This window comes from Triturus cristatus, chromosome 10 (genome assembly GCF_964204655.1).
Source record: "Triturus cristatus chromosome 10, aTriCri1.1, whole genome shotgun sequence".
NCBI classification, from domain to species: Eukaryota; Metazoa; Chordata; class Amphibia; order Caudata; family Salamandridae; genus Triturus; species Triturus cristatus.
The window spans coordinates 159,349,545-159,376,285 of NC_140593.1; the positions used below are offsets into that span (position 1 = coordinate 159,349,545).

At 44.8% G+C, this 26,741-nt stretch overlaps 1 protein-coding gene across 1 annotated transcript in view; it reads right to left on the reverse strand.

The window, feature by feature from the left end:
• Positions 1-4,823: 4,823 nt before the first annotated feature.
• CCNB3 (cyclin B3) overlaps positions 4,824-26,741 on the reverse strand; it is a 29,603-nt gene continuing 7,685 nt past the window's right edge. Inside the window, exons 2-12 of the mRNA XM_085630714.1 lie at positions 20,369-20,486; positions 19,897-19,980; positions 19,623-19,744; positions 18,316-18,436; positions 15,000-15,098; positions 13,340-13,432; positions 12,063-12,200; positions 9,572-9,727; positions 6,150-6,299; positions 5,233-5,363; positions 4,824-5,140 (exon numbers count right to left, since the gene is read on the reverse strand). Of these exons, the coding sequence (XP_085486840.1) occupies positions 5,071-5,140; positions 5,233-5,363; positions 6,150-6,299; positions 9,572-9,727; positions 12,063-12,200; positions 13,340-13,432; positions 15,000-15,098; positions 18,316-18,436; positions 19,623-19,744; positions 19,897-19,980; positions 20,369-20,464 (1,260 nt within the window). The 5' untranslated portion in view covers positions 20,465-20,486 and the 3' untranslated portion in view covers positions 4,824-5,070. The remainder of the gene's footprint in view (positions 5,141-5,232; positions 5,364-6,149; positions 6,300-9,571; positions 9,728-12,062; positions 12,201-13,339; positions 13,433-14,999; positions 15,099-18,315; positions 18,437-19,622; positions 19,745-19,896; positions 19,981-20,368; positions 20,487-26,741) is intronic.

The following is a 26,741-nucleotide window of genomic DNA, read 5'->3' on the forward strand; positions in this document are numbered from 1 at the left end:
AAGTGACCGCCATCAAAGGGCACGTCCATCCAGGTGTTCTGGACAGCCAGTGGACATCATCCAGGCGTAGCGACGAAGCGCTACAGACGTTGAAATGGTCCTGTCCAGAGAGTCGGCGGTGTCCAGCCCACAACGTATTGTAAAACTTTGCTGCATCCCTCCCGGTGGCAACAGCCTGTGAGAGCACTGCCCGGGCCTCCTCCGGACACTGAGGCAGCACTTGCCCCACCGTATCCCACACTGAGTGCGAATAACGGAGCAAGAGACATGCAGTGTTTACGGACCGCAGTCCTAAGCTGGCGGAAGAGAAAATGTTCTTGCCAAGGTGGTCCATCTTCTTGGATTCCCTTTCCGGTGGAGCGGCACGGAAGGCGCTCTTGGTAATGGAAGCTTGAATTACCAAGCTTTCCGGGTGGGGGGGGGGGGGGGGAGGGATTTTGGGGGAGTAAAGTGGGGCGCCCGGAGATGGGCGGTGGCGTCGGTCAATCATCCTGTCCATGGGAGCCACAGTGTTGGGCCTGGACCACGTGCCCAAAAGGAAGTCTGTGAGGGCCTCGTTAAACGGCAGCAAGGGCTCCGAATAGCTCGCAGCCGGTTGAAACACCTCTCTCAGGAGGTTAGTCCTGACCACCACCGTAGGAAGCTCAAGGTTGAGAGCCTCGGCTGCCCTACGCAACACCACTGCGTATAACGCTCCCTCCTCCATAGCCACGGTAGGAGGTGCCAACATGCCAAGGTCAGTGGAGGTGTCCAAATCACTGGCACCCCCCAGTTCCTCTCTCCAGTCCTGGTCAGAACCTAGCTGATCTGTTAAAGGGTCCCCTGACCCCTCCCAGTCCTCCTCGTCTGGGTGCCACTCAGGTTGAAAAGAGGCTCCAGGAGTGAACAGGGGCACAAAAACCCCACCCAGCGCCGGGTCAGACTCCTTGCCCACGTCAGGATGGGGGCCGGGGCCAACCGGCTTCGAACGCGGTAGTGGTGCCCTTAGAAGCAGCACCAGTGGAGGCGTAACGAGGTCAACCGGCGCCGATTTGGATCTAGGCCTGATCTAAGGGGGGGGCATGTGGCGCCAAAACCGCCAGCAGCAAAGGCCCCCCCCCCCCCAACCAAGTCCACGGGGCCCGAAGGCGCGCCGGCAGAGTCGGTCCACCCAAAGATGGCATGCATCACCTCGTAGAACGTACGAAGCTGGGCAGGGGTCGCTCCGGGTCCCGGAAAGAGGGGAAACTGAGTTGACCCTACGGGCTCCGCGCGCAGCCGCTGGAGAGGCACCACCCGCGTGCCTCGTCAGATCGACCGACGAGGAGAATAAGTTGAAGAGTGACGATGCTTCGTCGACTTCTTATGCTTCGACTTACCCGACCCAGAGAGCGAAGACTTCGAACGGGAATGGTGGTGGCTCCGCGACCAGTCCCCCGACCTCCCTCTCGACCGTGACCTCAAATGGTGCGGAGCCGACTGCCGATGTTCAAGCAGCTTTCAGGACCGCTCCCACAAAGAAGAAGGACTTGGGGTAGTGGTCATGCTACAGCCAAAAGAGGCACAAGCTGTGCGGATCTGTCACCGACATCAGTTGGTTACAGGAAACACAGGCCTTGAAACCGGGCATCCCTTGTGCACCTATTTGGAGTCGGAGACTCAAAACAAGAAGTCTACTAAAGTCGAGAAAAAGTTAGGCAAAAATTGACTGAGGTACCGCTCTTCACAAATCTGCGCTGGCTGGTGCGGAAAAATGAAGAACGCCAGCACACGAGGGTGGCGTCCAAGTAGCTGCTGCGACGTCATCCCGACAGCCACGACTCCGGACGTGGAGCCGACCGACGCCACCTTCCGACGCGCAGAGATACTGCTGACGAAAAAACTTTCCGGAACTAGTCGGACGCCTGGGGGTAATTCTAAGGTAAGGAATCTAAGGTAAGGAATCTATAACTAACGTGTTTGTTTCAGATAAAAAAAACAATTACAAACCGTACACAAGTCACTGAAGCTTTTTAAAGGCACTTTACAAAAACAAAAAATTCGAGCATGTAAATGATTAAGGTAGAATATAGACAATAAGTAATTTGAGTGACTGACAACAGGACATTATCTAGGAGTAAAAAAAAAAAAAAAACCCCAGCCAATAATGGAGCCAACGTTAAAATGAATCTGCTGACAGCATAGAAGCTCATTCAGAAAATGCACATACGGAGGTCCGTGAGCAGAACCCACACCAAAGACGATTAGGAAAATTCCCAGCAAGTGGCCAAGTGAGACCCCAGCATATCTTGAGATTCAGGGGGGAAAAAAAAAACTGAAATTGATAAAATAATAGTTAATAGACGTATCGCTAGAGAACAAAAACTTGAAGTCAGAGTATGGATGCCAAACAATAATGCACCTGAAGCGCTTACATTACAGGACCCTTGAATTAAGGTATAGGCAAAAAGCAAGAATTTCCTTCTGCTGACCTGCCAACAAGTTAACAAAATAAAAAAAAGTTTGTCTAGTCTAGGAGAGCTCCTTTTTTGTTTTTGCACAAAAAAAGTGACCTTTGAAAGATGGATTCCATGCTAGAAATGGGAGTGGACATAGCTTGTGCCAGCTAATCCAGAAAGGCAAAGTTTATCCTAGGCTTAGATTGCTTGGTTGTATAAAAGATGATAAAACCTCAAGAGATGGTAAGAATCATTCAGAAGAACCCAAGTAGGTGGTTGACTAAATGAATAGTTCCCGGCCTAGTATGATCTTTACGCACTAATTATACCAAAAATATAGTAAATCACCCACTGCTATACAAGCACCTGCAAGTAGGATTTCTAAGATTATTCATTCAAATCAAAAGCAACATGCATTGTACTGCAAAAAAACCACAGGTTTGAAGTTAGCAGATGTCATTTTGTTTATCGTAAAAGACTGACATACACCCAACTTAAAGTGGGGCTAAGAATATGTAAAATGAACAGGAATGGCAGTGAGTTAAATTGACCTAATCTGCTACAGTGAAAGCAGACAAGAAGTAAACATCTCATCAAAAAGGAACTAGATAAGCAAGCATTTTGCTGCCAATCATGTCACAACTTGTTAGACCTGTCAGCCCTTTGGGTGGTCCCTCCTCATCATTATTTTGTCTCACGTCTGCCTCAAACCCTGTTATCCACCAGACTTGTTAGTGTTGATGCAGGGTCAGGGAGCCATTTTCCCTACCCCTGGAACTTCTGTCTGAGTGCCTGAGACACAAAATGGTGGCCATCCATTGTCACCTGTGACATAACCAGAACTTACTGGAGGTTTCTAGAACCTCCTGGAACATTCTAGAATCCTGTGATAGTGGGAGGCAGTTTAGAATGTTGGGAGGCCATCTCAGGGTGGCAGTTGGCATCTGACTGGAGAGGAGAGAGGACAGAGATAGAAGGAGGTCGGAGTAAGGCAGCAGGGGTGGAAACCAGTGCTTGGAGTGGGGTCCAGAAACCCACCCTTGATGCTAGTCCCTACTGACCAAGCCCAGCCTAAAGCCCTGTGTGGGACCAAGACCAGAAGAACCATCTTAAGGATCTGAACATTTGGAACAGGCCTTAAAGAGGAAGAACAGCAAGTTCCTGACCTGTTCAGTGGTGTCCTCCTGGAGTCCTGACGTCGAGAAGCCTGGAGACCTGGGGCCTGAGGTAGAGAAGCGGCGCTGACAGAAAGCAGACGTCGTACCCGGAGCCGTCAGAGGTCGAGTAAGGAGTCACCTGAGGTGAAGCGCGCCGGAGGTCGGGAGTAGAGATCGCACTCCGGAGACACCCGGAAGCGGGGAGACCGTGTCCGTGCGACGCCGGAAGGCGACATCGAGTCGAGGCCGCCCGGCGACATCGAGTCGAGGCCGCCCAGCGACATCGAACCGGAGCCGCCTCACGGCGTCGACACGGCGCCGATCGTCGAAGAAGGGACAGTAAGTGGTAGAGGGGGCGTCTGAGGCCCCGTGGAGCCCCAAAGATCATCCTTGGGGTTAGAGGGGTGTTAGGACCAGCCTGGGAGTGCCAGGGGTGAACTGAGACTGGTACTGTGACCTCCATAAAGGGCTGTGTAGTTTGGAGGGCCAGATCTTTAGGTTACCCTTGTTCTGCCCCAGTTTAAGCCCCAGCCTTGACCAATCTAGGTGGGACACCCCCATGCCATCCAAATGACCACAAGCTGGGTATGGGCAAAGTAAGACCAAGTGACCTCATGAAAGTGATCTGATCTGTAATTGTCATTGATTGCTTTACCTTATTTATTGAAGGTGCTTTATTTATTGTCTTCCACTAATTTATTCTTGCACTGTATTTATTGTCTGACAGTATTTATTTGCAGTCTGTATTTATTGCACATCTATTTATTCTTTGCTTAATGATGACCTGAACCCATTTGTTGAAATTCTGAAGTAGCATTGTTTATTTGACCTGCTCTTTTGAAGGAAAATCCTATTGTATTGTATTTATGATGTGAAGCCTGCAACTAAGAGAAAATAAGATAGACATATATATTTTCATCTTTACTTCCATAATTTTTACGGTGTAGTGTCGTTTTTGGAACGGATGAACGCATGGTTATTGTCAGGGTGTGACGTACGCTTAACACGGTGCCTGACCCCCAACCGCTCGAGCCAAGCTACCACTGTGCTGGGAACCTGGTGACTTCTAACCCGGTTGCCCGGTTTCCAACACAACTAATGATGCATTTCAGTCTGGAATAAGAGTAAAGAAAAAAGACATTTAGAAGGTAAAACAATCTATCTGGTACCAGAAAGTGAGATCAGTCAAACTCAGTGCAATAAAATATCCTGTTTCCAGACCTGGAGTAATGAAAGAACCACTATTAAGAACAGTCCTCACATATTTATTTACAAATCTCATGGTTTTTTTTTACCCCGCCTCTGCGAACCTCCAATACAGCTTATATGTGGTCTACAAGTCAACATCTGAGTAAGAAAATATTTACAACAACAATTTAGTTTAACTTAAGACAGAACACTTGAATATTTAAAACATATATATGAATTTACAATCTATATACAAAGTGGAGCCAGCCAAAAGAACTTCATTGAAAGTGCAGCTCTTCTTTCCAAGGTTAGCTCTTCAGGGCCTCTTCCAGGCTTAACATGTCCATGGGGGCCATTTTGGCAACCTCAAAGAAAACCCTAAACACAAAAGCATAAATTAGTCAACACTTTTCAAACGGAGAATCCATCCCAAGCTTTCCTTCTACCAATATTCAGTTTTTACGTCTTACTTGTGAGTGTACTTATTTCGGACAGCTTTCAGCTTCTCGTCCTTCTGATAAGTCAGCAGGAAGTTCAGTCTTTTGACCAGAGGGGTGAGATCTGCTGTTTGGTACCCACTGTAGTGTGTTAAGGTAGGAGTCTAAAAAAAACAATAAAAAAAAAAAAAAACACATCAAGTTAATCCTCATCTTTCATGTGCTGGATTCTGGTGCAAAGCTTTTGTTATTAACAAAAATATTAATCAGATTGCTCCATTGAGGGTTGGTGATGGTTTGGGTGACAGCCACAATTTTACAATGGCAGTTTTATATGGTGCCAATCTGCCTTGATAAAGGGGAAAGGCTGATAAACCCCCATGTATGGATGGGGAATAACCCTTTATCCTTTTACCCCGTATAACGCCGCCGAGTGGTCTTACAAGCTATGCCAGCACTCTACATTATATAGAGTAGAATAAGCAGATTTAGAACTAGACTTTTTTTCTTGAATACTTTCAGCTCACACCAGTTACGCCCATTCCAATGCTCGTTTCTTCACACTACTATTCGAGAGATTTCTTAAATGTAATCCACTCAAGAAAATGGACTAAAAGTCGGAGAAAATCCCAGAAAGTTTAAGATTTTTCTCACTTATGGCAAGTGGGCCAAGGACTGTATTACCCATTGGTGCCAGTCAATATAATCCAGTAATGAGAAAGACTTGCCATTTATTCCCTTGTCCCCCCCTCCCCCAAGTTACACTGTGGAAACTATGAGGTACCTTTATGTTAAAACCAAAAGGAGGTACAGTTCATGCCATCTAAATATTTAGATTGGGAATTCTAATTATATGCAAGTGAATGTTTAACACAATTACGATGCCCATTACTAATCGATCTATAGGGCACTGGGTGGTAAGTGGTGGAATGGTGCCAGCAGAAACTTACCCATCCTCCAAGACTTTTCATGCAGAGTGCCAGGAGCAAACAACTAGCCGCCAGCTTCGAGGCACTCTCCTGGACATAATCGTAATCCTGCAGAGTCAGCTCGCAGATGAAGCGAGCCAGGGTAAGTGTCTCCATGTTTGCACGTGCACACTGTTAGCAAGAAAGAGGAAGCTCAGTGACCAACAAAAATCAGTTTTAAAAAATCGACTTTATCTGATTACTTGTGATGTATGAATAAACAGGCTAATAATTCACTGAATGTCTAGCTACATCATTTCATAGCTTGAAATTTTCCATTCTACTAAGTAAATCGGGATCTCATCTAGTGTTAATTTTTTTTGTATCACCCGCAGTTCTTCCCAACAGAACTGTTGCTGGATTTGGCTCATAAAAGTTTAGTGCCAGTTTTGGATCCGAGGTAGGCCACTTAAAACCGGATGGATTAAATCAAGATCAGGACAATGCTTTAGCTCCAATCTTGCTGGGTTTCTCATCGGCTAGTCAATGCAATGTCTCATGCGGTCTTATCAAAAGGACAGCTAGGATCTAGTATTTGTGATAAGGCTCTTGTAGGATATCTATTTTCCTTGGTGGAAGATCTCACTCTCATTTCCCCCATTGGAAACAGATTTTAAAGAGACTTTGACATGTTAAACTCCCGATGGTGCTTCACTCAGTCCTACATGCATTAACTTCTGATGTTGCCATAGCTAAACTTTAGATCATTCAGACTTTAATTTAAATCCTAAACAGAGGACATCCAATAATGGTCTATGTGCTGTGGCTAGCAGGATGAAATCTAACCGGCTAAAACTAACTATGGACAAAACGGAGGCAGCCATTGATCTACATGAATGCCTTGCTTCCGTCAAAGGTGCTGCGGTTAGTCATTTGGGATTCCTATTGATCAAGATCAATCACATACACCAAAAATATCTTCTGTGACGAGTTCTGCACAAGTCTACCTTTACTCCAGCTTGAAAATCGATTTAAGGTCAATCATTTAACGGAGAACCAAATTACGCAGTAGGGTTGAAAAAAATTTACAAAAATTAAATGTCTAAATATGCAGCATAATTCTGAACAATTTGTGATAATATTTTATTTTGTCATTTCAACATCTAATAATATTGTCTGGGCAAAACTACACTTCCTTAGTACCAGTTTAACACCCAAACACGGCAATCGACACCATTGAACAGAACTAGGTTTTGTTTTTCTCCCCCCAAAATAATTCAAATCCATTTTAAGCTAGACGACCAGACATCCCAGATTTGCCCGGTCGGTCACTGTCTTTAAAAAAATGTAGCAGCATCCAGACATCCTCCTAAAACACAAATATCCCAGTTTAAGGGCGGTTCGGTGAACCTGCACATTTCACCCGCCCTCTTGGAAATCTTCAAAACAAATGCTCTTTTGTCCCTACCAATGATACTCGAAGTACAACCCGGGAGCTGGATGCCGCCCCTGACCAACAGCAGCTGCTGTTCACTCGATTCAGGAATATCATTAAAAAGATGCTAACTATACAGGCAAGACTTCATTTAAAGGTTAATTGGAATTAAAGAAAGGAAGGTTTTCCAACACCACTTAACTTTAGCAACAACTTTACTTTCAAACCCATCTAGCACCCTTCACCCCCTAAATATAGTCACCCTGCTGGCATCGTTGCGGCCCTTGGTCGTATAACAGACCAAACTCTGTAGCCCTTGGGGAAAATGTTAGAGTACCCAAGGTTTAGACTCTTGCAGTGCCCCCTCTGCTTATTCAAGCAGCAGAGAGGGAGTTACTGAGGTGTGAATCAGGGCTGCAGAGCCCGGGGAGGTGGGGGGGAGGGGGGGGGGGGGGGTGAAGAGAGAGAAGAAATTCCAGAGTTCATAGCCCCAGTAATCATGTCTGACTGCAGTTAGCTAGTTAGTAAAAAGAGAGTATTTGTACAAATATCAGCCTATGGGGCTTGTCTGTCCGCTCCTTCCTCTCTATCATTCCAGAGGCTTTTGCTGGTAGAGGCAGGGTTTTTTCCTGTGTGGAGAAAAACTAGACAGGCAGTGCTGTTTGTGCATGTTGGTGGAATTCTAGTTGAAGTACTGGACAGTGTAGCCTGTGGGTATAGGCTGCATTATCTGTCTTTAAATTAAATTCTCTCTTAAAGGTGTATGCAGGTCTGCATGATTTGTCACCTTTTAGAGATTATTTTTATTGCTCCGGAGTCCACGCACATGGGCGGGACTATTCACTAGATTATGACTATACACAGATCCCCTACTACAGAACTGGGTTAAACTGAACACCCAACTAGGGAGGCAGACCAAAGTGTGAATTTATTATCCAAACTTTTCTACTGGCTTGCTCCACAGGAACAGATTCCCTCATCAGGAGAAAAAAAAAAAGTGGCCTATAGCAGTTTCTGTAATTAGTAGCAAGGGTTTGTAGTAATTCATTCAGTGACATGGAATATTCTAAAAGCAAAGATGTACCCTTACGTGGATATCTTTCTCTGAAAAGATGGAAGACTTCAAAAACTGAAAGTGCAACCTTCTACCCTTTACAGGAAAACCCCAAGATTGTCTTTGTGCTTTCGACCCAAATGAACTGGGTGGGAATTCACAGGAAAAAAAGTCTGCCCTCACTGGTGCGGTCCATGTGCCCATACCACTCTTATCAAAAAATATCCAGGCCCACAATACAATAGATCCATCAAACCTAAGACCGGTTTTGCGAGGGCCCCAATCTGAATTCTGGAAATAATGCAAGTGTTGAAGCCTTAATATAAAAGCATAAGCCAACAGTCATTGGAAATAGGAAAAAGAGTATGGGTGAGTTGTCAAACAAACTCAAGAAGCAACTTTTATCCACATACCTTGGTGGGACCAAATCATGGCAACAAGTGTTCCGGGGGGGAAAAAAATGGAAAAACAAATAAAACGAGGACACAAATGGTGCAGGTGACCTTTTTGATGTGATTAAGAGGTGCATGGTTTAAGGGGGCTGGGATAGCGGTGTCAGAGGAAATCATCACAAGATAATGGGCTGGTTAAGTGGATCCACTATGTTGGCCTAACAAATGGGAAGGAAGGTAATGAAAACGCGCTGCTGTGTGGGTGCGAAGCTCTGGCATGCCCACGTCCACAGCCAATCCCAGTTGCTTAGAGCACTACACGCATGTTGCTTAAGTCCACTGGAGCAGACGGAAATACACCACACTTCTGAAGGACGAGACCGTACCAGCATTTTACGAAGACCCTCGCTATGTGGCATTTAAAGAGAACTACAGCATAGTGACAGTATATCTCTGCTGTAGCCAATGAAACTAGGAGGCAAGAAAGATATAGGCGGCTGAAGAGTCTGCATGTGCCATCAGCATCCTGATACAATTGCTATGGTAGAGTTCTGGTGCGCTCCCCATGGAAGTCAGGACCTACCTTGGCGAACCTCCGCAGGAAGCGATACGAGATGGGGATGTTAATGTCGAAGTCCAGTTTCCTCAGAATTTCCATCTCCATGGAGATGATCTCATCTCTTTTGTACGCGTCATCGCAGATATACAAGAAGTCATCGACACAGGGTGGGCAGCGTTCCTGATACAAACAAATCACTAAATTAGTACAAATAGGTGCCACAGTAATTATCTCTACAGGACAAAAAAAAACAAAACAAAAAACAAAAAACAAATCTTAAAAAGAACAAACTCCATCTGGATTCTCTCATAGATGCAAACAGCTATCCTGATGATGCAAGAATAGCGATCTATCCATAGAGATTGCAACATTGCATCACAAAACCAGATCCAGCCGGACTGCCCTTTTGAATTATATTTAACCTGTTTACGTAAAGTTTGGATTACCCGCTTCATGCAGGACTCATGGCAGAGATTTAATTACAAACTGCCCTGCACATCCGACATCAACAGTTTACACAACCTGCAGCAAGTGTCTAATAAGGCTGCTGTGCTGGCTCTAGATTTCTGGGACAAGCTCTTTAAATCATTGTAGCTTTAGTGAGCTGTTCAAAGAGATCCCACGCAGTAGCAAACATTCACTCCAAGCTTTCCAGTCATTGTATGGGAGCATCTTCCATGTGGGTCAATAAAATGACACTGAACGACGCCACAATTTAGACAACCAGTCATGGCTACAGCTCAGCTAAATAATTTACATCGGTTCAATTACTGTATTGACCAATTAGCTTTGGAAAGGTCCAAGTTACAGAAATGAAAAACAGGTGACGCTACCTGAAAACATTGACCACAACTGGACACTATTAAGGTAAGGACCTTTAAATACGAACCTACTGGGAAACACCTTAATTTCATCACTTTCTCCTTTGAAAGGCAGAGGAGCTGGGTCCTTAAATGGTCTCTTGCCTTGGGAGTGTCAACCAGACTCACTACAATATGCCCTGTGGCCCCATAAACTGTGTGAACCAGTACTTGTGGCCCTCACCTGCAACTTGGCTGCAAAGCCATGTTCTCCTTTTGGACACTCGGTTTTTTGGTCTATTTCGGGATGCCCAGCCATATCAACCAAGACATCTTATTATTTTCAATATAAACCTTTATCAGTCTGGTTTCTCTGCCCCATTGGCTAGCCATGAAATAAACAGCAGAAAACCCAAAGTAGCCCAAAGGAAGCTGAGAACATGCAAATGTTTCCTGCATCGGATAACGTAGATCAGAGACCCCGTGTTCTAACTGTTGCACATGTAGTCCATAGTTCAGCTCCAAAAGATGACAAAACCGTCTAAATTTTTGTGTATGATACATTTCATATATATATATATATACACACACACATATATATAGACACACACACACATTCAACAAACAGGTAGCCCCATGAGCTGCACTCGAGCCAGAGAGAAGGTTACCAGCCCTTATTCATGGTATGGACAAGTAGGTTAGCCAGTGTGATGGGCAGCCTTTCCTTCGCCCAACACGTTTCGAGTCAATCTCTTCATCAGAGGCATCCAGGAAAAGTACGCGCTTGGCGGGCAGCTACTTCCTTTTATAATGTCACGCCCCTTATTCACGTTCCATATGTCTTATGGGAATCGTAGTGCCACAAGCATTTCCAACCTTAATAGCGGTGCGCTGATTCCCGTCACAAATACGGCCCAAACGTGAGCCCCAGCTTACATACCAGTCCTCAATCCGGGCTCGCTGTTCCACTGTGAGAGTGGTGTATCCGCTCCCGTGGCCCCCTGGGGATCATGGGGTGGTGCAGACTCAGCGGACGGGCGTCCGCCTCAAAATCCAACAAACAGGTAGCCCCATGGGCTGCACTCGAGCCAGAGAAGGTTACCAGCCTTTATTCATGGTATGGACAAGTAGGTTAGCAGCTACCAGTTTTTTTAATTTTGAGGCGGACGCACCGCTATTAAGGTTGGAAATGCTTGTGGAACTACGATTCCAATAAGACATATGGAACGCGAATAAGGGGCGTGACATTATAAAAGGAAGTAGCTGCCCGCCAAGCACGTACTTTTCCTGAATGCCTCTGAAGAGATTGACTCGAAACGCGTTAGGCGAAGGAAAGGCTGTCTATCACACTGGCTAACCTATCTCTCTCTCCCAATCTCCATCTATATATAGAGCGCAAACACGGCCCAAGGGTATCAGAGCAGTTTATATGTGCATCAGTTGCGTTAGACACATTCATTTTTGTTAGGCACGGGGAGATTTAGTGATTTGCCCAGAATCATAGGATGTGGCATGTCCCTGCTGAGACTCGAACCCGGTTCCCCAGCTTTGAGGACGACCGGTTCCCCAGCTTTGAGGACGACCGGTTCCCCAGCTTTGAGGTCGACCGCTCTAGCTTGCAGGCCACATCCTCTGTATTAATTGTAAAGCCCCCCCTGCTGAATTCCATTCTAAAAGGCTGGAACTTATATAATGCAATGAGAAAGTGAAGTCACCTCAAACTTTGAAGAGATCAGAATGGCTGTGGAGCCGATGAGCTGCAACTTCTCCCTCATGCTCACAGACACTGCCAAGAAGTGGTCCACCATCTTCACAGCCAGGTACAGCGTCTCATGGTTGAGCTCAAAGTTCTCCTGAAAAACGAGCAAGGAAGGCATTATCTCCTGCCCGCCTTACTGCAATATCACACTAGAAGGCGGTCAATGTTTTTCACCCAATTATATGGAGAAAAAAAAGAAATCGAGGGAACCATGTGCTAAGGATAACAAGCGGGTTGTGGGAGCGAAGGGACGGAACACAAAAGGGACCTAGGGAGGTCAAAACTACACCAAGTGCCAGAGACAAAACGGTCTGAAATCCTGGATTTAAAATGTTTCAGACAAAGATTAAGCAACTGTGTTGCTAAAGGATGCAATACTCTAAATTCGCACTTAAAAAAAAACAAAGTCCCCAAAATAAAAAGAACTAACGAGACAAAAGGCATGAATACCTAGTTTCCTGCACTGAAAAAAAATTAAGGCTACATGGTGATACAGAACGTGGAGCTAGGCAATACAACTTCCTTGCTACAGTACAACTGCTATGTTGCCATTTCCAAAGCGAAGCGTCTAGGTGGCAAGGGTATGTCGCTCATCAGGGGTCCAAGCAACAGTACCATGAGGATGGAGTCTATAAAAACAGATGAACAGGGTGAACCTTTAGCACATGCTCCCACTGAAAACTGGAAGTGTGCATGGACCGTGAAAGTTTCCTTATCCGTAAAGTGTTCATTGAAGATCTACAGGGACACTGGGATTAGGAACCTCTGCAGAGTTTTAAGCATAATTCCGGATTTACCACACTAGCTAGATAATCTATCATCTGCTGCATACGCTGTAGATTGACATAAAAAAAAAAATTCTACTCTAAAATGAATACTAAAAAAAGTGCAGGTGCAGCAACAAACTGTTTGGGAAGGTGACATAGTCAACTTTCACTTGCTCTATTGAGTGCAAAACTGATAAGGAGGCGAAAGCTTTGCCCTGACATTAAGGACTAAAGAGGAAACTATTGCCCCAGGACGCGCAGTTTCCCCCTTTTTTGTGAAGCATAATTTGGCCTTCCAACAGTGTTTAATTCCTCTCGCCCGAGATAGTCAAGTAGCATAACGGGGATTAAAGCCACATGATGGGAATCGCTTGAGCAGGAGAATGGTAGAATTATGAAATAGGCTGTTAAAGATTTTGGAAAGATGACCCGACAATTTTGTGTATGGACGCCTGGCTCCTCTCACCTGAACCTCCACCATCCAGTCGACTAGGATGGCCCTCATTTCCCTGCTGATGTCCTGCTGCGTCGAAATGTAGTTGGGAATCACAAACTTCGCCTGCCAAAGAGAAAGAACACGAGCCGTTAGGAACCCAGACTCTGCCCACGGGACCTTTCTGCGATCAGCACCTTCCCCTACAGAGCTTGCCAAAGCCACAACAGGGCACCTAGAAGGTCTGCAGGCGTTTGCGTCCCACAACCAAGAGGGGCTCCGTCACAACCATTCGCCGCTAACATTAAACGTGAATTCGATTATTCATTCGTCAGACTGCCAATATTTTTTAAATGTGAGCAGTCTGAAGAATGAATGTAGGTCTTTTGGCGGGGGGAGATTTATATGGCTAATGTTCCAATTCCATCCTCCCTCCACCCTTAAATCAGTTAGGATCATGGGATAGGTAAACAGGAAGGGACATACTGTGAAATTAAACCTCACGATGCATTCTTTTTTAAGGTAAGTCCTTGACTACTACAGGCAGGCTCATTTCAGCTACAACATGAGGCTGAGAATGTGCAATTCAAATCACTTAATCCTTTTTGTTCCTGTAGACCATCCAAATGAGCCTCAAGGAAGTGTCTTTCAGAGTCACAAAACTTAATTTTTCCACTGCATCATGCTTCAAGATCTGTGGTCCAAGCCTTAAAGCTGCTGGACGCCATCCTCACCTCAAGATGGTCATTCAATCCACCCAAGGCTAGGTGATTGCTGTTTATTGCACCAAGAGCATATCGGACTAACTGACAACACATGCTTAAAGCCAATTCCATTTCCTTCTCCTCAACTCCTAGATGTTAAAGTTATGACATGAGGCGCCATAAAAAACCACGAGATGACTTGCCTTTATGCAATCACAACCCAGTCATGCTAAAACTACCAACTAACCTCCCCTGTCCTACAAAAGTTCAACACAAACAAGCCCTACACCTGCCCAGGGTATCAGGAACTCAAGTCCACAATTCTACCATTTGTGGCAAGTCTCCTATTGCCTCTGCCCTCCACCCTAAACTTACCCTTCTCTCCCCTCCCACCATGCAGAACAATCTCCCCTATCTACATCAAACATGATTTTGTACTGGTCAAGAAACCTCTATATTGTGCAGACTGTACTGCTAGGGGAAATTACTCTTCATTGAGACGGCCAGTTGCCTGCTAGAAAGGCAAACACACACAATATAGGAATTATCTAGAAACAACCTTGTGTCTAGAACTTGGATCAAGACTCGGTGGGGGATAACTCATCCGGGTACCTTCGCCATCTATTTACAACTGAAAAGGACCACAAATCTCATGCCTAACATGGCACCAGTGTTGCAAGAAAAGACTCAGTCCACTTTACATGGCACATTGCAGAAATATAAACTCGTAGTATATTGCGGAGTTCCCGCCAAATGGAAGCTGGTATGTGCTTGGAAGGCGCTGCAAGAGTGCCTGTATATTACTGCCTTCTTAGTGCTACCAGCACTAAATTCACACTCAAACTATTGGGCAACACAAACATTATTTGCCATTTGGAGCCAGGAATCATGAGAAAGAAGTTATTTGACACTTCAAAACTTCCACTGGAGAACTAGTTGAGATTTTGTAAACCATTCCTCGACTATCTCGCAGCCCCCCCGCTCTTTACCTCTCTCTGCTTCATGTAGCTGAATATCTCGGTGGCATATATAGAGCTGACAGAGGGGTCATCGCTATCCTTGTCAACGTTGTCAATCACTGGAGCCACCTGAAAAGAAAATCAGCAAGAAGAGGTTACAAAACTCTTCATGCCAGCTAACCGACTTTTTGATGTATTTAAATTACCAATGGCACAATGCAACTGGTGAAGTAGATAGTCTGATGAAGCAACCGGCATATTACTTTGAGGGTAATGTAAACTGTCCCAATTAAAGACTGGGGGAATCTTTTAGTGGTGTGCGAAAAAATATCCAGCGTGCAGTAAAGTCACTCCAAAAATGCACAAAAGAGCCTTTTTCAAACTAAAGCTTGATACATGGTCACACAAGGGGGAAAAAAGGTTGTGGTTCTCATGGAAACACCAGAACCTATGCCTCTTACCATAATATCGATCACCAACCTGCAAATCAAAACCCACATCTAAGAAATTAGGATCATCTTAAACTCAGTTTGGGCTAATCTTAAAACAGCGGTTGGCTCCGCAGCCTCCCACTGACCGTTACTAAAGAATCGCCAGCCTGCACATCTGGATCGGTGCCATCTTGAAGAGCACGGGTGGGTGGGCGATCAGACTATTGTACACATATGGGATTATTTGTGAGTAAACAGCCTTTCAGATAAACCAAGCTTCTGACCTGCAGGTGTTCTATACCTGTCCCTAAACATCACCCGTTTCCTACAGTTCTACCGTGTTTAACTCCTACCATGTCCTTCAAAAAGCAGCTTGTGCGGAGATGCTTCATTTACAAACAAGTCTACTTGTGCCAGACTTTGAAAATATGTTCTGAAGAATGCTCAGTGACTAAGTAGGGCTGCAAAAGGCAAACATTCAAAGTGCCACTAGGTTAGATCCGTGGGAAAAACCGGCGAGCGGGCGAGGCTAAGGTTCTAGTTGCACATTATATTTGGGGTAGCGGGCTGTATGCTGGACCTGGGACGTATCTTTCTACAAGAGGGTAGCATTTATTAATAACCAAAAGGAATGCAGTCATCAATAATTTTCAACAGTTGCAAAGGGGAAAATGTCTCAATTTTTAAGCACTGCATCCATCTACAGTGCAAATAGAAGGTGCATTTTCTAATCTGAGCTTTGAATGTTTTTATTTGATTGGATCATTGCATTATCAACCCCAAACCATCTGATTCACGCATCAACTTCTAAACCTCACTAACAAGAAGTAAAGCCCCCAATAGGGCCTCTCCTCCTGACTTGGTCAACCAATTGGTGGCCAATATAAATAAATGCACTTCCCGTGACTCTCCCCTTGACTTCCAGTCTTGGAATGCTTTTACGACTTTCGCTCATCAAAAGAAATCGCCACGGTTGTATCTTCATGTTTGTTTCCCCCATTTGGGTGTTCTTCTCAAACTCGTTCAATGACTTCCAAAGGATTGCAGTAGACTGCGATTCAGGCAGTAAATCTTCCCAGGATCCATTTCTTCACCTCATACATGGGCTAGCCAGCTTACCTGCTGTGCAGACTGCAGATAGTTGAACGGTGCTGCTCACCTTTTTCTGTACCTTTCTATTTCACACCCTTTTAGCGCACTTCAAAAGTTACCAGTGTTGAAAAGATCCATCCTCAATGCCCTATTTTTATTTTGCAAAACTCAGGGCCCCTGTACATGCAATCTTTATAAAGGGTTTTGTGCCTCCTAGAGCCTTGCACTTAGCATCTGGCAAATGTTTACAGGGCATCAGCCTCTATAATGGCATGCTTGGAGGGGGCTGCTGTGCTTTTTCAGCTGCAAACTCAAACTCCGTCCCACTGGATTTTCGCACATCTAACGACCATCTATAATTTAGTAAGAAACTATCAACCGTGCTTTTTACAATTTAATCTACAGGAGTATACCCAGAGCTCTAGTGCCAGGACACTGTTTATAGGATAACTTTGCACTCCATAAATATCATTCATTAATTATTTGTAGCAGGGTTGAGAAGCGAGGTGGTTCTCCTTGTACATTTTCCATTTGTGAACTTGAAGCAGCAGACTAGAGCCCATCATTCTGTGGAACAATAGGGCAATAGATTTACCTATGTATTCACTGGAACAAATAAGCACAGGTAAAGCCAACATATTTGGTATTGGCGGTCAGCCTTTTGACTGTTTGAATGCCAGTTTTATTTGTCATGATTTTTTGTGAATTTTTTTGTGGGGAGGGGGTGAGGGGGAAGTGGGAATTGCACCGGACAGAACTTTGTGTTTGTATGTGCTCCTTGTAAATAAAGCGGGATGCAATTACAGTGATGTTAGCCTATGGCTAGAGTGGGCTGACCCATTTCCCATGCTGTATAGGGCAGAACAATCAAAATGCGTTTAGTAAAATCAAATTGGCTTCGCCGGTGCCACACCGATTGGGGATCAACACCTAGTAAAAAAAATGTGTTTCATCCTATTGGCATTTAGTCTTTGAAAAGCCTGTGGACCTCAATCACTTTAAAAATAGAATCAATTTGTCTCCTTTGTCTCCTTTCTAAGAAAAAAAAACCTATTTGCTGTAAACTAGTAAAAGCAGAAATCTATTAAAAAAAAGAAAATCCTAGCAGACCACGCCCTGAATCAGAGGAGCGATTCAGGAAGACAGGTGATCCAAGATAGAAAATGGTCTTTCCTGGGCAATGTTAGCCAGACGAGCCTACTGGGGTGAAATACCAAACAGGAGGATTATTTTAATGCTGGCTTTTCAGACAAAGGCGTTCAGCAGGTACTGCCTCCTGGAGCACCTTCATGCTCAGTTACAGTAACTATGACAGCATCCAGTGCCCAACTTTTTCGGTTTGGTCTTGGCATAGTGGTGGTGGGCCCAAGACCCTAAACTGGGTAGTCGCAAACAGAGAAAGATTGATTTGGATGGGACTTTTGGCATAGCCAGGGATTGAGCCCTTCTAGGTTTTGTAGATCTGTATAGCGCACTATCATCCACAAGGGTGTGCTGGCTCTGAAAGACCTTACATTGCTCACCTGGGTACCCTATACCAGTAGCAAGTTCACATCTTTTGTAAGGGCAGCATTACCAGTAAATGGGATTGCGGTCCTGTCTGCACACAGGAATGCTGTGGTGCCAACAGTACCGGGCATCCTATTTGTAATACGGCCCCAGATATAGAAAAGGGAGAAATGCACAAAGTCACAACATTGTAACCCAAAATATGTTACAACTTTGTGAGCAAACAAGCTTTGAAAAGTCCCAAACCATGACAGGCCAAAGCATTTCAATGGAGACTAAGGCATAATCAAATGGGCTGCCTTGGGCCACGTTACCCGTTCAGGCTTCTTCTCTTCCACCGGGAGGGGCTTCTCAACGGGCACCTCAATGACATCCTTATCGACAATGTCCGCAGGTTTTGTTGTGGTCTCTTCGGAGGGTGGTTTCTTTATAGACCTGCAGCAGGAAGAATAAGGAGTCAAAGTTCAAAACGAAACTGAAGTAGCTTAGCAAATGCAAGTAATTCAGTCAACTCCACAAAACATTTAAGGGATCTTCTGGGTATCCAAATGCAGAGGTGATTTCGAAGAGCCACAGGCATCCCAGTTGCAGTCAACATGCAATGCATAAGAGAACCGCCGGCGGGGCCAGCATAAAGGCTTGTCTAATATGCACAGTGGTATTATTTAAAAGATAATCTGGCCTTCAGAGAAGCTCCAAAAGATGCATGTCGCTGGAAGTTCAATGAGGCTTCAAATGCACATTCAGATGAGAAAGGGGAAGGTTCTAAGTACATTGGAGTGGAAAGACCGCTCTCCTGAGCCAAGCAGCAGAATCCATGGCAGATGCACGTGTACTACTCCTGGTGGGGTCTTCCTCACAGTGGCTTAATTTGGGAGATACCCGTGTTGACATCTGTGTAGAACACCACTGTACCAGCACATGGCTTCAATTGCTTGAGGCAAAGCCTCCTCCAACGGTGAGGCAATACTAGTTTAGACCTTCATCACTGGAAGGGTCTGCACGGACGGTCTGGTAGGCATTTCAACATTCAATTTGTTAGAAGGTAAAATCCAGAAGTTATTGGCGTTGTGCCAAGGCTTCATCATTTACGTTTCCCAGGATAGAGTTTAGATGTGCAACAGTAAAGCACCTTTCCAAAAACAGCTTGGCTGCCTTGATCAGTGTCAGATAAAGAGCTGTGACCAGGTGTCCAGTGTTGGTATGATTCTAGAAGCAATATATGTAATAAAGTATGCTTTGCAGGGTGTTGTTTAGGGGAATGCCCATTAGAAGTTGGTTTCAATGCAAAGCAGAATAAGATGTTGGTGGCACCTCTTAACACACAAGTTCTTCCTGGAAGTTGTAGCAAGTAAGCTGTGGGACACAAGGCTTTTCCCTTATAAACTGTTTGCCATGCGCTTAAGCGTGTAGAGCAAACCCCGCTGTGCTCTCATATTTGGAGTAACCAGTTTGGAAACGATGTACTAAGACTCTTTAGCCAAAGTAGTGCTGTGAGTAGACAAGCTTTTAAATATTTTTTTGTATCCAGCATATATTTGGAGTAAATGTATCAATTTGTGTTGAAATTTAAAGTGTGACATACGCTGGAAACACCCCTCAAATCTGCCCAGATACTTACTTTTTCAGGTTAATTTCATTGTGTTTGGATACACCTGGAGGAGCGTTGTTTTTCTGAATTTTCTTGGAAGCTTGTTTGACACCATCCTTCTTCTTAAGCTGCACTACGGGATTCTTGTGAGCCTGTTAGGATAAAATATGCATTATTCACTTTTACCTTCAAGCTCCTCTATAACCTCCCATGACGTTTTGGACCCGGACATTATATACCTTATTAGGCCATCGCCGCATAAACCCACTGAGCTACCGTAATGAAAGGGTGTATGCATACTTACATTAGTAATGTCTCCGAAGGCAGACCGCTTCTTGGGTGCTCCCTGAGGAGAAGATGGAGACCGCTTGGTCTGACTTGCGTCATCCTAAAGAAAACAGAAAAAGAAATTAAGAGTAACCATAACAGTTTTTCCCCCATTGGTGGACGTATGCAAGATCAGCTTTTTCATCTTCACAAAAACTTAAGTGACTACATTCACTGTCAAGGAGTTGGGGGCAAGGTGTGGAAGAACCTCTTTCCAGAGTAAATAAAGACCACTGCTATTCAGCAGGTCTGTATACAGACTAGGACTGATGCACGAGGCAATTTAACTCCAATGGGCAAAAATAAACACGAAGAGAATTCAACATAAGTAACAAGACCTACTGACGGTTTGCAAAAACTATCAACTTTGCATGGTGTCATGTAGATATTTGCTAAGGAATTTAAATATTACAAGTATGGAGGTTACATCTACAAAGAACCACACTTACCTTTTCAGGGTTGGTGTTCTGTGTTGCCACATGTTTTCCTGGCATTCGTGGTAGTTTACTGTTCCCAGCCCTTGGGTTACGGGCGGTGGGCATCATCGTTCAGCCTTTTCCAAAAAAGCTGCCGGAGTGAAAAAAAAACAACAAAAGAAAAAAAAAACAGAACAGTTACTCAAAAGCAAATACACATGTGCAGTCAGCTTCACGTCCCCTTGACACCACACTGCAAAGTAAAAGCCATCACCGTGTTGCTGTAAGCCACCCAGAAAGCAATGTTCACAATGATTTTAGCATGCATTCGGGGATGCCAAAAGAGGCTAGAATCCATCTATCCAAAGATCTGGCAAAAATCCAGGGTCCAACTATCTCTCTACTCACCACATAAGAGCACTCCACTAACCAACCGCCATACAAAAAGTGCAATTTAGCCGTCCACCACCATAAGACAGCACTATATAAACAAGACCCTCACACCAGCATAACCAATGCTTTTTTATCTGCATGTGTCCATTTGGAACTATTTGACAATGGTAATCTGTGCAAAAAGCACTGCACACTTAGCGTATCCCTCTATGAGATGCTTCCTGAGAAGAAAACGCAACAAGCCCAAACCACAGGAGAAAGGGGATACTGGAAAAACTAAAGTACTTTAGGGTATCTGTATTCTGCATACTAGAGGCAATTCCGGCTCAACATTGAACTACCCCCATAGAGAACTCCTATCCTACTAAAAGATTGAATAGCTGTAGTATAATAATTCAATTTCTAAAGACCTTCTGATGCCTTGCTAGCAGAAACACAAACATGCAAATTCCCTTATAAGCAGGGCCACTGGGATCGTGCGATTTTGTGGCTGCTGCACTTTTCCCACATAATAATGAATTTGTTGCTTTTGCCACACATTCATCTAGCACAAAAGGATTAAAAGTTACAAAAAAATATGCTGCTGCACAGTAGAAGGCCCTTCACAGAGGTTGACTGGTCATCTTTCTGTTGCTTCTTGCTGTATTTGGACCAAGCATCTGACTTGGTGCCAACCCTCCTGGCCTGTCCACTGACTGACAATTGTGCTAAATAAAGACAGCGTGTCCTTTAGCCGTTGTGTCTCCAAAGCATGTGAGACTTGCCAGCACTTTATCCAAGAATTCCTGTGGAGTAGCAGTGCTGCTTCCCTGCAGGCATCGCACAAGACCTGTGAGGGCACCAGACCACCAAAACCTGACACTGGAAAGCACCACTGCACCGAGCCCAAGCTGAAGAGGGCCAGCGGTGCCAGGGTGGTCTCCAGACCCTCCAGAGCCAAAGGCCACCTTGGACTTGTCCACTGTGGACTTCCCGACACTGCCTGCAGCCTGTGTGCTGGCCCCCCTAAACCACCAGTGTCTCCAGTGACGAAAACAAGACGTCTCTAAGTACCTCAACACCGGTTGCCCCTAGGCCCTGGCAAAAGGACCAAAGTTGTCCCCACATCCAAAAGCAGCGTGTGGCCTGAGCCCCCTTGTTGGCTCAGCCCAACTGGCCTCCCAATCCAAACGTGTAGCCTCTTCAGGAAGACGGATTCCCATAGACTAACATTGGGCACCCGACACTAATGAACCTCTGCACCTATGTGTGTTCTTTTTATAAATTGGTGTGAATCTCCTTATGGAGTCATGTGCCTCATTTATTGACTGTGTGTGTATTTGGCAGATGTTTAGCACTCCTCTATTATAAGTCGAAGGTTGCTCGACCACCCTATGCCCTCAAAGAGCACCTTCGGATTGCTAGAGCAAGCCCCTGTCCACTTATAGGGGGAATACCTGGACTCTGCACAGTACATCTCTTTTTGATATACTATATAAAGCTTTCTATACCACTTAACTTGAGTTTAACTAAAATCATTTAGCCAACCCTGCCACAATTTGGCCCTCTCCTGCCGGAAGATTCCAGTGGCTCTACTTATGAGTGAACACTAAGGTGAAAAAAAGATTTAAGTGCGAGCAAACTTACAGGTGAAGCTCCTCTCCCTCACATGATTGCTAAATAACCCAAAATATACCTGGAGCTCTACAAAGACCAAAATCCTCTGGAATGTGCTGGATGAAGATTCGAGAAATTATCTCAATTCTCACCCCCACCCGAATGCCCCTCTTACCCTCATAAGCAAAGCAGTCTGCAGATTACAAGCACAGTCGTGAAGCGCCAACTCCAGACTGGCTACAATTCCAAAGACATTCCCAACCACACAAAAATCAGATGGCAAGTTTTAACTAATTTAATCCTCAGCCCCAACACCCACACACTGAAGCAGGATTCTGGCAGGGTGGGCTACACAGGAAGCATGTACTCTCCCCTCAATGTAGACTGTCTACATGAATATACATACAATACTATGTCACAACGGTGATGGATATCCTGTCCGCTGAAATTTAAATCCCCTAGGCTATAATGTGATTTATATTTTGGCAGACAGGATATCCGTCACCAGTGTGACGGAGTAACCTGTCTGCCAAGATCTAAATTAGGCCCCAAGTATGCAGATGCATATGAACTGCTGAGTTAGGTTGGTGCATAATCCTTGATGCGAACAGTGACAGTACATTCACACATGCTCCATCCTGAACTAGCAGTCAGTTTCGGACTGAAGACGTTTTAACATGCTTACAGTTAATTTTTGCATATCTTTATTGATTGTATTAACAAATACAGCAAACACTGGGGACTCAATATGGCAGACTTCAAGACTTACTGTTACTTGATTAAGCTATTACCCTTGTAGAACAAGCCATCTTTATATATAGTTGGTGTTTATTAAGTCATGTTGTAATAGAAGCACATGGTTTCCGATATGAAATATCAATCCACAAAGTTAGTACAGAATGAAAAAGTAGAAGAAAGTTTCATATGACCTACACTGAAACCTACAAAATTTCAGTTCCCGTAAAATGACATACCTAAATACAGTAGTTCTGGAGTACATTATCCCTGGAACACGTATTAATTTAAATAAAGTTCAATGAAAAAAAGTACGGCAATGGCAATTTGAAACCAAGAGGACAGTTAACTGCAAACCTAGGGGGGGGGGGGGGGGGGGGGGGCAGGCCTTTAGTGTGTCATTAACACCCACCGTGTGGCTTCACAGCCAGTATGAAAAGTCATGCCCAAGCCCAGTTACAAAAGGGTGCTTGATAAGACCTTTAAACATGATCCTACTTACGTACATGACGATGCTTAAAAATCAGGTGTTTCGAATGAAGAATACACCATGTGCAGCAAACTAAATTATCATTTCATTATATATTCACTGCACAGAGGGAAAACTACAAAAATCAGTACATGCTATTTTTCTTCAAGATGACAGCAAAGACCCCCAAATCAAAAGGATGATCACAAATCTTGTACGCAATAGGTTTTTCAACAATAGAGGACTAAAACCTGCCCATGCGATGTTCAATTGTGTGTCTTTTGCTTTCTTGCCCCAAGTACACTGGGTATACCTAGACGTGGGCACCGGGCTCACTGTGCCACTGGATTCAAGCTATCTTGGCTGATTAAGGTTGAAAACCCGAAACCGGTCCTAGGATGCTTGCTTCCGGTCCAGGGAGGACTTGGCTTGGCAGTTTGGGCTGGACTGTTCCCATGAGGCACAGGGTCAAGACTGATTTGCATATGGCCAGGTCTAAACTGGGGTGGCATGGTGAGCAAAAGAATGATGGATTTAACCCAGATCTCTTGACTGGGGGTGAATGTTTTGATTTGTCCTGCATTCCGTTTATCATTTGTGTGTCATTTATCCAGGGCACTCTCTTCATTTCCTAAAAGTGGTATTCAGCTTCGGGGTCATCATATATCCAGTGTTACTGCCACTGGAAGCGGCCCTTTCCATTGCAGGGAGTTGTACAAAAGTATAGTATTTGGCATACATACTGCTGGGTATTTCACTAGGTGGCACTTGATAATGACAAAGTTGCTACCTCTTTAAACGTAGTGCCTCAGCAGAGCTGGGGTACAGAATCACAGAAGACTCGCATGGAGCAATAGCTCTGCATTCCAGGAGGATAAACTAACATTACGGGCGGAATTTGAGCAAGAAACCGTGCGGACAGTCCCATGGCTTAAGGAAGGTAGAGTTGCACACTGACAACTCTTCTGTAGCCGGTAGCCTTCTGCAGCAGCAGGTGCATTGGGTGAGGCCGTGCATTGCGTGGAATCCTAGAACACACAGACTGCACGCGCTTCAGAGGTTGTGAAATGATCAACAGTGGGTGAGTTGGTTGAAAATAGTTATTTTCCTACAAGGTTTCAGAAGGAAAAGTGGGCTGTTTTTATGATGCTTTCTTTATATAAACAGATGTTTGCATGTGCGCTTAAGCCGACAATTGGGGTTTGAGGGCAGGTGACAAGAGAGCCTCGCCCTCCTGCCGTTACGGCATGATGGTGCACTCCTCGAACCTTATTGGCTGAGGGGTCAGGAGCGGGCGGGGCTAGGGGTTAACTGTCACTGGGGAAAGGGGTTGGCCACCATTTTGGCTAATACATCACAGCGGTCACCAAGGTAGGAGGAAGGGGCGAGGTGCTTCAGTTGTTGGGAGTTCAGGTATGCAACAAATTGAGTTTTGCAGTAATGCGCAGGAGTGTTGAAGAACATCTGAGACCTGTTGGGAATGTGAAATGTTCAGGGTGGTCCTTGTGGGGAGGATGGGTGTATTATTCAGGACATAAAAAATGTAGTGAGGATATAAACATTTTAGTGCGGTACAATGTTAGTCTGTAAGGCGATGGCCAGGATATGATGTCACAAGTGTGAGGAGCACCTGCTTCATTAAAGTGACCTTTCGCACACACGCTGGTGTGCCTTCTCACGCGACAACACTTTCCAGCAAAGTAGAAACAAGTGAGTGCTTTAAAGAGTGGTCAGCAGGACATATTGTGAGATTTGACTGCACCCAGAGGAATAGTGATGTTCTTATGTTTTTGGTTATTTGTTTCTCCAAGTTTGAGAACTATTTTACATCTCAAAAGTACTCTGGATCGTCCCACATTCACTGCGTAATCTCGTACATGCAATGTATACAGAAAATACATGTTTTTGCACTGCAGAATGCCTTTTTAGCATTTAATCGGGGCTCAAAATGCAACCCACCCCCGTATGTATTAGGACTGAAAGAAACGATGCATCGACGAGGACTGACACCAAACACTAACAACCTCCAAAAACCAGGCTCGCAGCCAATGGAGCTGATGTCAACATTTTAAATGAGTTGCTTTCGCCATTAGTTTATCTTCGTTCAAGCATTGTTTGCACTTTTAACTGCTGTGGCTTCAAGCAGTGTTTGCAAGCTGCAGAGTAGAATGACAATGCATCCTGCCCCTAAGGCAAGAGACAAAAAAGGTTATCTATGCAAATGGGAGAAGCACTGGTACACAATAAGGAAAAGTCAATATTCACAAACCAACTCATACTGTCACCTAACGGTTGCTGTAGGTGCACACAAACAAAACAAGCACTGAAATGTGTGGGCCAACAAGTGGACGTCACACACGAAACACATGAGGCAAGACATCGCTCATGCAACCAAAGTAAACACAAATAGAAACCCATGCTAACAAATAAATACTACTTTATATAAATTAAAGTATCTTGTCCAAGAGAATCTTAAAACATGAACAAATGTTCATGACACAGCCGCCCCACTTCCTCCAGGTTCATCCGTAGTTATACCAATTTTGTATACAGATCCTGGTGGTCTTTGGGTAACTGGGATTTCAGCTGGGTTGATGTGGCTTTGAAAATCACCAAACAAAAGGCGGTTGGGGGGGGGGGGGGGGGGATTGTTTTCAAAAGAGCTACCATTGGCAATTCTTCAGGGTAGTATTCTAACCCCTCATCCTTTTGCCAGAAAACCCCAACACCCTAAATGGCACAAGGGTATTGCCGGACGTGGTCACTTGCTCACTACTGTGCCATTGAAACAAACCTACACCCTAATGATTAACTCCAAACCCTGTCTTGGGATGCTAGTGTTCCAGTTAAGGGAGGACCTGACCAGGCAGTTTGGCTGGACTGTTCCTACTCATTAGAGCAGGGTTAAGACTAATTTGTATATGGCTGGGTGCAAACTGAGGTGGCACGGTGGGCTAAAAAAAAAAAATAAGAGGTTGAAATGCTGCTCTGAGTAAAAGCTAGTGGTCAGATTTAGTGCAAACATGCTCATCACTTTTTAGGGCTCGCGCCTAGCGATGCAGTGCGCGGCACTGCTCGCGCAGCAAGAGTCCTTTTGTCCGGGGTTCCGAAACGGAGCCTGGAATTGTACACTTGTGCGTGTGCTTTTACTTTTGTGCTACCCGATTGGCCTTTGCGTGCGTCTTTTTATAAAAGACTGCACGCAATTGGCCG